The sequence below is a fragment of the Crinia signifera genome, chromosome 2 (genome assembly GCF_055691185.1).
Source record: "Crinia signifera chromosome 2, ASM5569118v1, whole genome shotgun sequence".
Lineage (NCBI taxonomy): Eukaryota > Metazoa > Chordata > Amphibia > Anura > Myobatrachidae > Crinia > Crinia signifera.
The window spans coordinates 238391828-238408010 of record NC_139218.1 but is presented as its reverse complement, the minus strand read 5'-3'; the positions used below and the strand labels follow the sequence as shown (position 1 = coordinate 238408010).

The 16183-nt window shown below is 39.6% G+C and overlaps 1 protein-coding gene across 3 annotated transcripts in view; it reads right to left on the bottom strand.

Annotated features, from left to right (window-relative positions):
* CALN1 (calneuron 1) overlaps window positions 1-16183 on the bottom strand; it is a 270116-nt gene that overhangs the window by 181234 nt on the left and 72699 nt on the right. For all 3 annotated transcript variants that reach the window (XM_083174080.1, XM_083174081.1, XM_083174078.1), the window contains exon 2: window positions 11649-11776. In XM_083174080.1, coding sequence (XP_083030206.1) covers window positions 11649-11769 — 121 coding nt within the window. In that variant the 5' untranslated portion in view covers window positions 11770-11776. The remainder of the gene's footprint in view (window positions 1-11648; window positions 11777-16183) is intronic.

Below are 16183 nucleotides of genomic sequence, written 5' to 3'. Positions count from 1 at the left end.
GGTGTGTGCGGGCGATACTGCCGCGCTGCAATCCCCCCAGCGGGGAGCAGGAAGCGGGCGGCGGGCGGCGTGGGGAGGCAGAGTTAATTAACGGGTGGGATGGGGGTCGGGGAGGGGGAGGAGGATTACATACTCACCTGCTCCCCGCTCCCTGCTTTCTGGTACCTCTCTATGGTACCTCGGCGGTTCAGTGGCCGGCGCCCTAGGCAAATGCCTAGTCCTGCCTAGTGGTGGCGCCGGCCCTGGGGTAAGCTCTTATAAATGTATCGATTTCAGAGAGCATTTAAGATTTAAAGGCTGTGGGAGAGTCTGATTTGGTGTGGGATGGGACTAAAGCAGAGGGTTTACTAAAGTATTACAGCAACAAAGTAGGTACAGTATGGCGAAAGATGAATCTGTTCTTTTACAAGTAAGGAGGAGATTTGAGGGGAACTGTTGTCTCTCGAAAGTGGGACAAATTAAACTTCTGTTTTAGACGCCTTAAGTTTTAGCCAGCATTAGGATATCCATCTCCTCTATATACAAAAATAACAGATCTATGCAAGGGTCATTTCATATTAAATAGGTCTGTCTCATATTCTAAACAGCCAATAGAATAGTGTAGATGAGTTGGACTTAGGAACAATTTTGTTGCATAGGGGAGGGTGGAGGGTGTATCCAGTTGGTCCCAATGCAGTTTCAGAAAAGACTAAATGGTCTGATATTATAATATATGACCAGAGGTCATTATCGTGGTATAATTACCAGTAAGTGGTGGTACCAGGGGATAAGAACGTAGGCATAATAAGATATGAACTGGGCACACTACTGTACAGATAGAGCCATGCTCATTTAGCCTGTCTATGGCGTTTCGCCCGCCAAATCAAGGCAGTCACAAGTCAGCGCAATAAGTAGCACAGCTTGGTGTTTGGCGTGTATGGGTTTATCGCGTGGGTGCAATACTAGCAATCGCTAATGCAATGCTACAGAAAAATAATCCGGATAACATGAACAGTACGTGAAGTGTCAATTGAAATGCACTTTAGTGCAAGAACTACTTTACTGTATAATACTGTACTGTTCAGTTTGTTAGATAGACATTTTTTTCTAAAAAGACTATTGCATTGACGTGCATCTTATTACGCTATTTATAGTAGGCTGTGGGGATAAGTGAGTATACAGTACTGTGCCGAGAATGGGACAAACGTGCATGTGAGATACTCGTACAGTACTCCCATTCTCAGCAAACGGCACGCTGCGAAGGGCCGCTGTGGTGCAAAAGCAGCATAGTCAACTGTGGATCCAAGGGCACTGCTGTCCATGCATCTCATTACGCTACACTAGGTAAACACAGATTTACGCTACAGAAGAAATGTCATACAGTACGAGAAGGCGAGACTCAAGTGCTGAGGGGTTAACAAAATGGTGACCGGGTGTCAGCCAGGACTTCATGGGAGCCCACATCTATGGCGGCATAGGGTAAATTTGTGTAAGGGCACTGCTGTACATGCATCTCATTATGCTATACAGGTTAAACACAGAATTACGCTACAGTCTGAATGACATACAGTACGGGCAGGCCACACTTGTGAACTGAGCGGATTAACAAAATGGCTACTGAGTGTGAACCGGGGCTTCCTGGAACCTCACATCTATGGACTGAAGGTGCGTATCATTACGCTAGTTAAAACACACAGGGGCTGATCACAAAGGCACAGATGCTGCAATGATCAATCCGCAGCTCGGTTCCCTACCTGCACAGCTGTCCAGGTTTCGATACACCTGCTTTGCAACAGGGAGCTAAGTACCTGGCAGGAGCTGACCCAGTGCAGGATTGCTCACTGTCACCTCCCCGCAATCCGGCGATGGTGCCCTGGCTGCACAGGAAGCCAGAAACCCCTGCAAGCAGGCCAGACAATTAGAGGGGACCCCACCCGTGGGTGCTTGCTGTTTCCCTTTCCGGTGTCACATAAACTAGTTTAATTGAACCTTAACTGAACCTTTTAAAGATTCTACATGTTAACACCCATTAACAAGCTACTTTAATGTGTTAACAAGGCTATTGGGTATACTTTACTGTGGGTAATTAAATACTGCCAAAACCTCATCATAAAGCAATCTAAACTACACAACAGTAATTATCACTTATGAAAGTTTTATTATTTGTGAGAAATTTTTAGAAGGAATATATATCAAATTAGATTTTACATTTAGAGTAAAAATGTACTTCTCTAAAAATAAAAATTAATTTCAGACCTCATAAGAAATAGATCAGTCATTTACTTAAAAATACAGTCTGTTACATTATCATTCATCTTTGTAGTCAGATCGTTTATATGAAAAGGTGATTCAACTTCCACAGCTGACTAATTTAGTCACAACTCTCAGGGACTTGGCTTGAAGATAAATAGATACTTGCATGTTTCAACATTTAAACATTCAATAAAAGATTAAAAACACCAATCAAACATTCAACAATCTCAAACACCTCTATCACAAAGAAAGGGAAATTTTAAGTATAATTGTGAAAGAGATTTATTAAAATCTGGTAATGAAAATCTGATTAAAAAATAAGATTTATTTTCATTTAACTTACACAGTTAAATTGGATCCAAACATGACATAGTTTTATACACTGTAGAGGAGGGTAACGTTTAATGTAATTTCAGCTTTCCATAAAAACATATTTGTTCATTTAATAATGTATGAGTAGTTCACTGTTTCGCATGAAAGTCTGCCAGATTGCACCAATGCATGTTACAGTAAATTAATATAATACCATGTTCTCATTGCCACCCCTGCGAATACCCGGATATTTGTTGCTGTGTTTTTGCCAGGGCACAGAACATCACAGCTCACAGATCCGTTCCTACTGCACATTAGACCCATGAAATTCCTGTGTCTGCCCCGTTCACACTGCTTCCCTGGTCTGCCCTGCCAACAAGTTTGAGGAATCTAAGACCAGCTAATATTGGCTGTTGAAAGAGCAGCTTTTATTGGCTGTTTAAAGAGCAGCTTTGATTGTCCATACTGGCACCACCACTCTTCCTCCACCTGAGATCATGCACCTTGGAGTACTGCTTACAAAGTGCTTTAAGTTTGTTCACAATCTGTTGCTCGGTTTTATGGATGCCATTGGTGGATAGTATTTTTGATATGTTGTAGTACACTGTAGAATCCTTGACATTGCCTGTCACTTGCTTCTTTATTTCCTCCTCCCCTCTCACAACCAGCAACTCCAGCACCTCCTCATCCCTCCACATGTCATCTTATCTTATTCCTCAATCAGCTTGCATTTTAACAGCCTGTGTGAAAAACCCGGGTTGTGCCTGTTCACACTGGTGGACACTTATGTAATTCCCAAGAATAACCCTGCAAAAAGCCCATGTGCAATTACAGGGGCATTACACCCAGGCATTTCACTCGCACCCATTTACACTGAGACAGTTAAATTACTGCTTCCCTGGCAAAATCCTAGGTTTTTGCGGCAGTGAGAACGGGCTATTAATGGGATGTAACATTTAAAGTGATCTGAGACATACCTGGACAGGTAGGATAAAGCCACAGGTGGTTACCATTTACAAAAATTGAAAAGTAAACAAGTACCTAAACCATTTTATTTTAAAGTAAACTAAATGCAAATATGGCTACTACATCGACCCAACCTATGGAAATCATGCATGATCAGATGGTAATGGTATAGGATAAAATATTAAAATTAAATGATAATATATGTTAAATATGTAAATATTCATTGTATGTATTACTTTACTCTGCTGTCCTTATTTTCTAAGCATAGCTTATCAGCTTGTAGAACAAAACAAGCCCTAGAACGAGTAAATAACAAGAAAGAAACAAGAAAAGAAGAAAAATGAGGGTGCTAGTCCCACTGTTAGCAGGCAATACACTTGTTAAAACCCTGGATCTATTAATTGGTCCCAGGTTGCAGCCCTAGCAAACTGGGTGCTGTTTCCCCAGTAATTACATTCAAGAAAGAGAATATATATATATATATATTAGAGATGTGCAGGTTCTGATTTACTCTGATTTACTCTGATTTCAAAGCAGGATCTTATTGGCTATACTAAATCACATGGCAGTTGTTGACAGTTGATAACCAATAAGATCCTGCTTTGAAATCAGAGTAAATCAGAGTAAATCAGAATATGCACATCTGTAAAATAAATATATATATATATATATATATATATATATATATATATATATATATACACATATATATATATATATATATATATATATATGTTGGTGGGTGGGTGGGGAAGCGGTCATCTATTAGAATGAACTTAGGTCTACAGTCATTAGGTCGACCCCACTAGGTCGACTGGCAGGAAGGTCGACCTGACTTAAGGTCGACATGGGCCAAGGTCGACATGACTTAAGGTCGAATTTGCATAAAGGTCGACATGAGGAAGGTCGACTGGTCATAAGGTCAACATGGGGTTTTTCACTGTTTTTTGAGCCGACATGTGCCGACAGGCGGTATTTCATGCCCTACCATCCACTAGGGCGTGGCGGGAGAATAAAATAGTGTGCCGGGCGCAGCGAGGCACCGTGCCCGAAGCATTGCGAGCGAAGCGAGCGATGCGAGGGTCCGATTCTCATTGCCAACTGTGTCCATGTCGACTGTGTCGACATTCGGATCAAAAAACAGTGAAAAACCCATGTCGACCTTATGACCAGTCGACCTTCCTCATGTCGACCTTTATGCAAATTCGACCTTAAGTCATGTCGACCTTGGCCCATGTCGACCTTAAGTCAGGTCGACCTTCCTGCCAGTCGACCTAGTGGGGTCGACCTAATGACTGTAGACCTAAGTTCATTCTGACAGATGTACCGATTCCGGTGGGTGACGGCGGCACTCTCAGGCTCCATAAAACAAACAACACATGCCAAAGGTTTGGGCAAACACAATTTATAACACAGGTACAAGGAAGAAAAAAGGTTTCTTAGTAACTCTCTGTTTTTAGAACAATGTATCATCAGCACATGAGTGATTTACTGTAGTTGATACAATAACTACCTGATTTCTGTCTGCTTGTGGTGGTATTATTTCATTAAAAAAAAAATGTCCAGTCCAGTTCGTGAAATATGCATTGTTTTTATCATGGGGTTTCACAATTTATATATCGTTTTTCCATTTAGATGTTATTTTCTTTATAGGTCAGTCTGGACTCACAGGTAAATAAAGTTCTTTAAAGGTTTTTTTTTTGCAAAGTATAGTTACCGCATGTACAAGAGACCAGCTCCAGCAGGTTCATATGATAGCCTGTAGTGAGCATGCAAGGCCCAACCTTCATGCACTGTGATGCCTTGCCGTCAGGAATCAGTTGTCGACTCTGGAGGATCTGAGCCTGTGATGTTGTGCGGCTGTCGTGGTGGGGGCACCTGTTCTCTACCGTGGGCAATGTAACTGCTGGTCACTCCCGCTGGTGCACTCACCTCCCGACTGTCTCCTACTCTCCCTCTCGAGATGCTGCATCTCTCCATTATCTCTGGCTGAACAATAGCCACTGGGGGAGTGGTTTTCTCTGGCTGGATCCCAACTTGTGCACCTGGATGCCTCAGGTGTTTAGGGGCGTATTCCCAAAAGACTGAGATGTGTAACAACTTATGCCAAATCAGTATTCAGGTTGTATGCAATCCTCTGCAACACAAGCAAACTCGAACCTGAACTTCTTTCCCAGGTTACAAGATAAACAATTCTGGGACTAAGTAAAACCCGGACCCAGGCAAGACCCTGTAACGCTGGACCGGACATCAAACTCTGCATCACAGAGCTTGTAGTGTCCAGTCCAGGGGAGGGGGGAGGGGCATTTGTGGGGTGTCTTGTCCGGGGGGGGGGGTGACTGTGATAGCTTTCACCAGCGACATGGGGAAAGGGAGATTACAGCTTTCCTGTATGGTCTGTATGGTCTGGACCCTTATGGTTTTTGCTACATACCCTGGCCATACAAGGAAGCTTTATTCTCCTCCTCCTCTCCCTGGTGACAGCCCCACTGGACAGGCCACCCCCCGGACAGGACACCTGACAAGACCGGACATCAAACTCTGCATTCCGGAGCTTGTAGTGTCCAGTCCAGCATTCCAGCACTCCATAGGTTGGAGTATTGTCTAATTACTGCTACAATTGTTGGGTATGGGAAATAACTGGACCCGGACAATACCTGGAATGCTAGACTGGACACTACAATATAAGTCAACATTATAAGTAGATGGTACGATCATGTCAACAATATGAATGATGACAAAATGGATTTCATTTATAATATATTTAATCTAAATTGTGTTGGACATAGTCAACTTAATATATCTTAAAAGAGTAATTTAAGAAAAATGCTCAAGCTGAGGAATTTTGATTCCGTACTTTAGAAAGTTTACAACTGCATTCTGATTTATATACAGCACCATATTCTGTTTTATATAACACTGTAAGGAAAACTATTATTTTTTTAAATAATTAAGTACTTTACATATATTTATAGCATAAAAAACTTAAAAACAAGTTTGTTGTTTGCAATAAATGTGTGCATTTGTAAATACACATTGCTCTTGCCCTTCCTTACGTAACTTGAACAGAAAGATGAGCATCTGGCTGCCACTATCTTCAGTTCAGCGATGCTGACAACTGTTAACTACTGTTTGCCCTAAGCAAAACAACATTGGAACATGTACATTTTTTTAGTGCTCCCAGGTGTTTAAAGAGGGGAACACTGTTAGTGTTTTGTCTCCATCTGTGTTTCCTACATTTTTCTACAGTTAATTTCTACTTCATTATTTGGATTTAATAAGGAGTGTGTCCTCCCCACAGGCACGTAAGTAAACAACATTAGATTATTTAGTTATGTGGAGGAAGGGTAGCAGGAGCTTACTAATATGTAACACACAGCCATGATGTATGTCAGAAATGTTGGAGGGGACAGTTATGTTGATCACACAGTTAAAACCATTAATCAAAGTAGAATGCTTAAAAAAAAAAAACCTCTATATTGATATAAATATTTATCCTTAAAAAACTTATTGTTATTTTTCCTACTTTATAATTCTGTTTAATTACAGCTTTGGATTTTATTTATTTATTTATTAACAGTTTCTTATATAGCGCAGCATATTCCGTTGCGCTTTATTACATTTGATTTTGGTCAAATGTTGTAAGTTAACATATTTAGAATCAGACAAAATAAATAAATCATTAATAATACTATACTCAACAATAAAGGCTTGTGAAAATGGCCAAAATTGACCCCGAATTCCTTCAAGTGTGGTGCAACCTTTCCCCCTTGACTGAGAAAACTAAACCTCTTATAAAGTAATTGGTGTGACAAGAGGAAATTTGCATCTTCACAGAAAATCAATCAAGAGAGTGGGAGCTAGAGAAAGTCTGCAGCGGTGCAGTAACTAGGTTTAGCCAGTTGTGAAGCACATCTGGCAGTACCACCGAAAGGGCCACCCACCGCCGCTCATCACCAATGCCCTATATGTATGCTCCTATGCTGCTGAGCGGCTTACACCAGGGCCACGTACATTTCAAATGTGACGTCGGCCGGCCAGCCAAACAGAGCTGGGCGCACACCATATACAGGTCTGCGGCGGTGAGATCTCTGGTCTCCCCTACTACATGTTGAGCACAAATGTGGGCATTGTGACACTAATATGAAATATGTGTAAGGGGCACTAATGTGAGCATTGTGCAATGTGGGCAATGTGTAAGGGGCACTAATGTGGGCACTGTGTAAGGGGCACTACTGGGGGAATTATGTGTAATGAGCACTACTGAGGCACTGTGTAAGGGGCACTACTGGTGGCATTAGGTGCATAAGCAGGAATATTGGGCAGCATGACGTGTAGCATAATTTGTGGCATAATTTATAATGGGTATTACAATGTATGACAATGTGTATTGGGCATTAAAGGTCTGCTTAATCCTGGTGCAGTGTGTCTAAGGGGCTCTACATGGTGCAGTAGATCTAAGGGGCTTTACCTGCCACAGTACCTCTAATTGGCTCTACCTGGTACAGTGCATCTAAGGGGCTCTAACTGGCAAATTGTGTAGAAGTGGCACTACTGTGTGGTGTTATGTGAATAACAGTCACTAATTCCCCACAAAGCCATGCCCTAAACATTTGCTTTGTGCGCGCATTGTCCTTGTTTTGAGTATGGGGGGGCAACGATTACATTTCTGGTACAGGGCATCAAAATGTCTACTTACGGCACTGGCCTGCAGAGCATGAGACTCGACTTCTCCTCTCACCTATTGTCCATTTTCAAGGATAGTTAGGGGGGAATCCAATTATTCCTGATAACACATTTTTTTCCTATTTTTCACCAAGTTTTGCCAATGTTTTTTATAGAGCTATCCAATTATAATGCACAATTAGAAACACATTTTCTCCCGAAAACATGTAGCAGCGGTAAAACCTGTGTGTTTCTGGTTGCCACAGCCCTGTTTTCACTTGAAAGCTGGGCTGCTTTTGGTGAATTGGCCTCGCCAATTGGATAGCCCCGACAGCCAATTATCCATGCTCAGTGATCAAAGGTAATTGGAAAGCCCCCTTAGACAAAGGCACACCATTCCATTTCCATAGTGAAATTCACAGTGTCATTACTATTTGCTAGTTATTTAGTATTAGCCCTTTTTTATTTCTTAAAACTACTTTTATATACAGTATTAATCAGGGTGTCCTTTATTTAACCCTTTAAGTGCCAACATTTATGTGAGAGATGTTCAAAATATCCGCTAAAAATGCCAACATTGCTCATATTTGTTATATAAATACAAATAAAAATGTTATGTAAAAAAAGATTATATCTCCTATATAAGGTAAACATTACAGGTCATTATAATGAATAAAAATGTTTGCTTGGAAATTTTTACAGCTTTATTTACAAATTCACTTGTCATGCAAAGGGTTAATATTTTTTTAAATTATTACACAAATTGGAGTAATTTTAATAGCATGATTTCTAACGTTTAATCCATGAACCTATACTTGAACCTGTAGGACTGCTAATGTCTATGCTACACATCTGACATTACTGTTTGAGAAAAAATAACTGTGTATTGTAATTGTCAAAACATAAGGGTTCTAAATGTAATTCTTCATGGTGGCAGCTGATGTGAACATAACCAGTTTTAAATTGAAGTATCTGATTAACTGATCATTGATCTCATAATTAGCCTTGGCCATGTGATCTTTTTTACCTAATTTCCTCATTTCCATGTACTCTTTTACAACCATACTGCCATTGGTTGGCTAAAGTCATAATGGTTTCGGCATGCACTAATATCAGTTGTACAGTTGTGACAACGGCATTTAAACTGCGGCAATAGCACCCAATCTCTCCCGAGAGCATATTTGTGCAAATTTCGGCTGCCGCGATGATAAGCACCCGCAAAATTACTGAGGATAATAGTATTGACCCCATAGAGTGTCTTTAGAATAAATTACACAAATGTGGAAGTTCCTACTCACCAATTGTATAAATCAATTTCAAATGAAAAGTGTTTCCTTTCTCCAAATGTTAAATGAGCAGTGATCAGCTCAAATGTGCATCTAAACTAAAACCTTAAGTTAAAATAAATATTATCATATCGATAGGGATGCTTATCGGAATAATGATTGGTCTTGCGCCCCATCAAAACTTTCAATGTGATGGTAAATAAACACTGAATCCAAATAATTTGATAAAAAAGCGTTGCAATGGCTCACACATGCAAAACAAAAATCTGCAAGTAATATAGCTTCAGTAACTGCAACACAAAACTATAGTAATAATATTAGAAACATAATATAGTGTTATTAACACAACAAAAAGTTCTCAAACCTGCCTTAATAATGAAACACCTTACAGTCCCTACTCATATTAAAAGAAACTTGTCAATCTTTGAAAAATCATAAGCTTATATTTATTTTGTATCATACCTTTGTAAAAATAACAGAATCAATGCTACGGACCATTTACTAAATGGTAATGGAATTAAATAATGTTGGGGAGGATTGGGGTTATGAGGGTCTGTTTATTAAATATTTTTGCTTTTAACGTAAAATCGCCAAGGCACGTCTAAACTCACTGTCTGGCTGTGCAGGACGTAAATATTTCATGGTGCTGATATGCTGTATTGTAACCAAGTTTAACACACTACAAGCAAAATGTATTATAAACTGCAAGTTGAAACAAGTAGGAAAAAGATGATTTGCCACCTCTGCTGGGAAAGTGCTCAATACCGTCGCATGATATGAAGACTGTTCCAAGAGGAGTTAATACAATACATCTTCATGTTGCTCTACCAGTTACAATGAAAGTGTGCATTTCACAGTGGTAAGTATAGCACTGCTGGTTTGTTTGAAGAAATGCAAGGAGATGTATCTGTCTACTGTAGGCTTAATATACTATACCTTTAAACTGGGACACTAATGTATTACACAGGTTCTATGGCTGGCTAACTTCAAGCATCTATTTCCCCTGGCTTTATTCAGCCAAGTATTGGTCAGCCAAGTCTAAAGACATAGCCATGCCCCATGCATGCACAGCTGTAGCCATTGCTAACTGTCACATTTTTAAACATGCTGCATTCATTCTGAGAAACATGAACTGTTGGTAGATCTTGAGGACAGGTTTGGCCACCTTTGGTCTCATATAATGCAACTTTCATTAAATTTTCCAGAGCCAATTATAACTTTCCAGTTCATAAAAATGCATTTCAGTAAGGGCCCCCAGAAATCTAGGTGAGGAGTATAAATAGGCATGTAAATAAAATACATAAGAAGGCGTGAGATACAGCCTTACGGTATCTTGGAGGTTTTAGGGGGGGTGCATGGTGAGGGTGGATAGGAAGTTTAGGAACTAACCGGGAGGGTTAAGGTTAGGCTGCAGGAGGTGGATTACATTTAGGCTGCAAGAAGAGAGGGTTAGGGTAAGGGGGGAAAGAGAAGGTAAGAATACTTACAAGACCCCTATTGGGATTTCCTCCATTGGGATGCTAGTGTCAATCTTCTGACCATCAACATCCCATCCCCCATCATCCGTATGTATTCCATCCTATGTGTTTGCACAACAAACTTTCCGACATTCCAGAGCACAAAATTGTGGCAAAACACCACAATATTTTCAAGGATCATCTCCTTAAGGCATCCCAATTCATGATACCACAACATTCCTAACTGACAGATATGGAACAATACAGAGAGCTTCTGCAGTTCAGTTACCTTTACTTCATGAAGGTTACATTAGCCTGCCATTCTGGCAAGCATACGCAGCACACCCTGTGCACTTACTCCTGCTGCAATCCTTTACCATTGCAGCAACACAGTTCCCTCACAAGTCACAAATGCGTGGCCTAGTGCCCCACCTTATTTACTGAAATTGAACAGAAACATGATTTATTAAAACTATAACTTAAATACTAAAATGTCATTTGTCCAAAACTATCCATTAAAACAGTCATTTATTGTAATTCAAGGTTTAAAAACTCTATTGTAATGCAGGGATTAGAGCACCCTGGAGCTCCAGCTTCATTCTATGTTAACTACTGTAATCCTTAAAATGTATTGCACAGTAGAGGCTACATGTATTTTAGTTCTTTAAAACCATAGCCTTGGTTTTTCTAAGTGTTTTATTATAGCCACAATTTATATTACTAATCTTACCATCTAGTTCTTCCACTGAGATGCTCGCAAGCTGCTCACTGTCACTTCCTGCGGACAGTGATCGGTTCAAGTAGTTATTCCCCTTGTACAACAAGCCAGCAGTGACATGATGGAATGGCATTTTCTTCCTGCATTTAAATAAGAAATACTGTTTGAGATTGTTCCTTAAGTATTTATTACAATATATGTGTATATATATATATATATATATATATATATATATATATATATATATATATATACATACACATATACCATGTGTAACCAAAACACTGCCATCTTCTGGCAGTGAGTGAAACTGTATCTCTTTCTTGTTCACGCATACAGAAACACAGAGGCAATCACACATACAGAAACACAGGGGCAATAACAAGGTAGAAGACTACTAATCCCTATAGATAGGTTCTGAATAGTTAATATTTTAGTGTCAATAGAACATACAGTATATAGAAGGTAGAAAGACAATCATGTTAACTAGTAGGGTTCTGAAAAATGGAAGAGAGCAATTTCCTCTAAAGGTACCACTCGGATTAATTAACGACTTTTAAAATCTGGTCTTTCATTTAACCTATCCAGATTGTAAACTTGCGGCAGGGCCCTCTAACCTCCAAGTCTGTCTGTTGTTACCCAGTTTATTTTATCACTGTCTACTATTGTGAAGAACTAAAAAATCAGGCGCAGATTTAAAAAAAAAATATACAGATAAATTGCTTAAGTGGATATATATCCCAATTCACTGGGGTGCTTCGAATTGGTATATATATGCAGCTCCCAACAAAAAACAACAATATTACAGAATAAACATTACTATGAAAGCGCATGTATACCAATGTATAAAATTTATTAAAGGAACAATATTAAAATGATGTTTATAAGCTATCTTGGATAAAACTAATATATAGCGTACCCTTGGGCAATGTCCCTTAATTTAGTGTCAATGTCCAGAGACTGGTGTGCACCACAGTCTCTATTTTAAATTCTGGGACTGATAAAAGTCAATAATCCTTTGTAAAGTCAGACAATATTATGATTATTGTAGAACAAGATATCTCACCACTTGTTGCATTAATGTTCTTGTAGTTCCACGCACCTATGATGTTCAAAAGGTCTCTGACCCGGAGCTTACCGAACCTAGGCAGTACTTGGTGGGACGTTTGTAAGGCTCCAATAGATGTCTGCAGGGTGCACTCCTCAATAACGGCACGGCAGGTGTTAGTAGAACGCCGTGTCTGGGAAGGTTTTATCAGCTGCCTGCAGATAGAAGCCCTCAGCGCCGCACATCAGGTGGCTGATGGGTGCTGGATTGACCCGGCGGTAGGGGCAGTCCGGTTTCTGTATTTATTGGTTATGTGCACTGTGTGTATTGATCCCTGAGGACGGGCCAGGACGCCCGAAACATGTTGGACCTTTATTTAAACACTTCAAACACCGTTAGAAATCTGTGAGTGCCGCCTGAATTACTGGCTATAGAAGGACCATTTGGCCCATACTGGAGGGCACCGGGTGATTAAGAAGACTTATCCATTATGGGAGTGCCGGACATCAATGGAGGAATATATATATCTCAAAACTCAAACAAATATTAACACTTATGCAAAACTCCCTTAATGCATTAATTATTTATTCAAACAAAATGACACAACAACCTTCAGCTAATGGAAACTTTACCATCAATCATAAATTAAGTCCACGATAGAAAAAGAACAACTAATTAAATCTAGTTTATAATTCTAAATATGCAACCTGAGCATGACTATGCAAATATTAAAAAACCCACATAAAAAAGTCACTCACTAAATTAAAATGATAAATTAATAATAAACTAGATAATGATATTATAATATGTAGCTTTGGATTTTATCATTTATCTGTTATAAAATATAATTATGCTGTATCTTTCTTAGAAAAATAAAAATTAACACTGAATTACTTTCTGTATCCTAACACCTTTCTGTGGAATACAGCACAAATGCAATTGGCTCTACTCTTAAAGAATGAAATATACCATAATGTACAATACTAGGATTAGACAGATACTTATTCACATTTAAGTTGAAAATGTATTGTAATCACTTAAATAAAAAATTACAATAGTTACTGATTGCATCCAATTGTATCCTATGGTATTTTCTAGTATACAAGCAGATTATTTTCTAGGAGAAACATGGGTTTTGAATCCACACTAGACAAAATATGTTAAGAAATAGCAAATAAGTCTTATTTTGCCTAGAAATTTTGAAGAATATTAAATAAAGGTTTAATTTTATCTGGAATTTATTTATTTAATAAGTGTGGAGTGGACTCTTTAGTCTACTTCTCTTTGCCTCTCGGCAAAGACCATTTTGATATATGCTTCTTCTCAATGCTGATTTCTGTCTTCAAGTACTGTAATGAGGCCTACACATGAGGAGATGTGCTGATGCTAGATCGCTCAGCACACTGCTGCATACCAATGTGCAGCTGAGTGATCTGTCAGAGCCAGTGATCTCCAGTGAGAACACTAGCCCTGGTGATGTTGCCACGCAGGGCCGAGCATTGCTATTGCTATGGCCCCTCCACACAGTGCGATGTAGGGGCAATTTCTAAGCAATCTGGTGAGATTAGAAAATGCTGCTAAATTGCTACGTATTTAGGTCCCATTAGACAGTTATTACATGTTTATTTTGTTCCCAAGATAAGAGATCAATACAGTAGAAGCGATCAATGATAGCAAATGCACAGACAGTACACATTAACAATTATATTAACTCATTTTGGAGTAGTTTTTTACCAGGCACTTTAATATATTTCCATTAAATACTGTAAAAACAACATTTATACGCATTTTTCTTAATTTGGCCAAATTTAGCCATACCACAAGAAATCAATTTTGCAATGAAGCAACTACAAATCAAACAAATAGAGTTCTTCTCTAATTGTTTTATTCCAATTTGGCAATTGGTTGTTGAGAGATTCTAGACAACCATCTTGAGAGACAAAAGATAAAAAGAAATCAAAGAAATGCTAGAAATAAATAACTGTTCTTCGGGGGCAATTCAAATATTTTAATTGGCGTCCATGCTCTGATCAGGGTCACCATTACATTTTAAGCTCTCAAATAGACAAGATTCATTTACAAATAGCGGCTAATTCTGTGTAAAGTCTTGATATCTTTGTCTCAGGATCAGGATAAGGAGATTTGTCCTGAACGGAGCAACAATTGAATTTCTCTGTTTTGCATCCCATAGTGGTAATGCAGAACAACAGCTTGAAATCCAAATTTGCTTAAACACAGCAGTTTACTATTATAATTCAGCAACCTCTGAGGGTGAGAAATATAGCTGGAATATGCTAAGGATCTGGAATGAAAGTCTCTTCCTCTGCCTTAACTAATTATCATCTATATATTTGTCTAGCGTCCGTGTGTCACCGAAACACTGCCATCTATTTACAGCAAGTGAAACTACATCTACTAGGTTTTGAAGCATTTGCTTTGAGTGGACCTACATTGCCATCTGTTGGCAGCAAGTGAAACTACATCTTGCTTTCGAAGAATCGATCCTCCAAGAAACCCTATGGTGAAGCTAGGGGAGGAGGAAGAAGCCACGGTGGGTGATCTGTGGAAAGTGCTGGAGGGCTGGGAGAGATGACACAAGTAGAGGTGAGCAAGGCAGAGAGATTGTATATATTTCTTCCTGGACTATTAGGGGAGTGACAACCCCTTGCCAGACGCTGTTAATAGCACTCCCCACATATTTGTTTTTCAAGGCAGAGAGATTGCCTGAAAATTTTGTAGCTTGACCAATGTGGTCAAGCTACAAAATATATACTATAGAGAGTATAGCCTCTCTCGGAGGAAGCTGCCGAGTCTCAAAGGCAGAGAAATGCATAAGAGGACTTGTCTGGTATCAGCTCTTTCACCTACAACCACCTTCACCCCAAAACATGCAAAGGTGGAGTTCCATTTTTTTGGGCTGATTGGAGTGCTAACCGAGCCAGGAACCATCATTCAAACCAACATCCAGGTGGCCACCTATGCACATTCTACTGCATTTATTTTAATCCAATCTTGCTGCACCCACCCCAATAGGAGGGAATAAATATATGAACATTTATGATTTTCTCTAAATATGCTGTTTCCATCATGATGTCATTCTAATACTAACTTCTAATACCAACCAGAGGCGCTGGAACGTTTTTAGGTTGGGGGGGGCAAGATATAATCTCATTTTGGCGCCCCCTAAATTGCTATATGTTACCCCCGGGCACTATACACACTGGCAGCGGCATATATGCATGGGCATTATACACAGGGCAGCGGCATATATGCGTGGGCATTATACACAAGGCAGCGGCATTTACGCATGGGCATTATACACAGGGCAGTGGCATATACACGTGGGCATTATACACCGGGCAGCGGCATATACATGTGGCCAGAGACACCAGGACTGACATTAATCCAGGGGTTGTCATTTACTCGTAAAAAGTGGAAAAAGTGGCAGTGTCACCCCCAAACAGATTTATGTGATTATGTCTGATTATGATAATCAGAC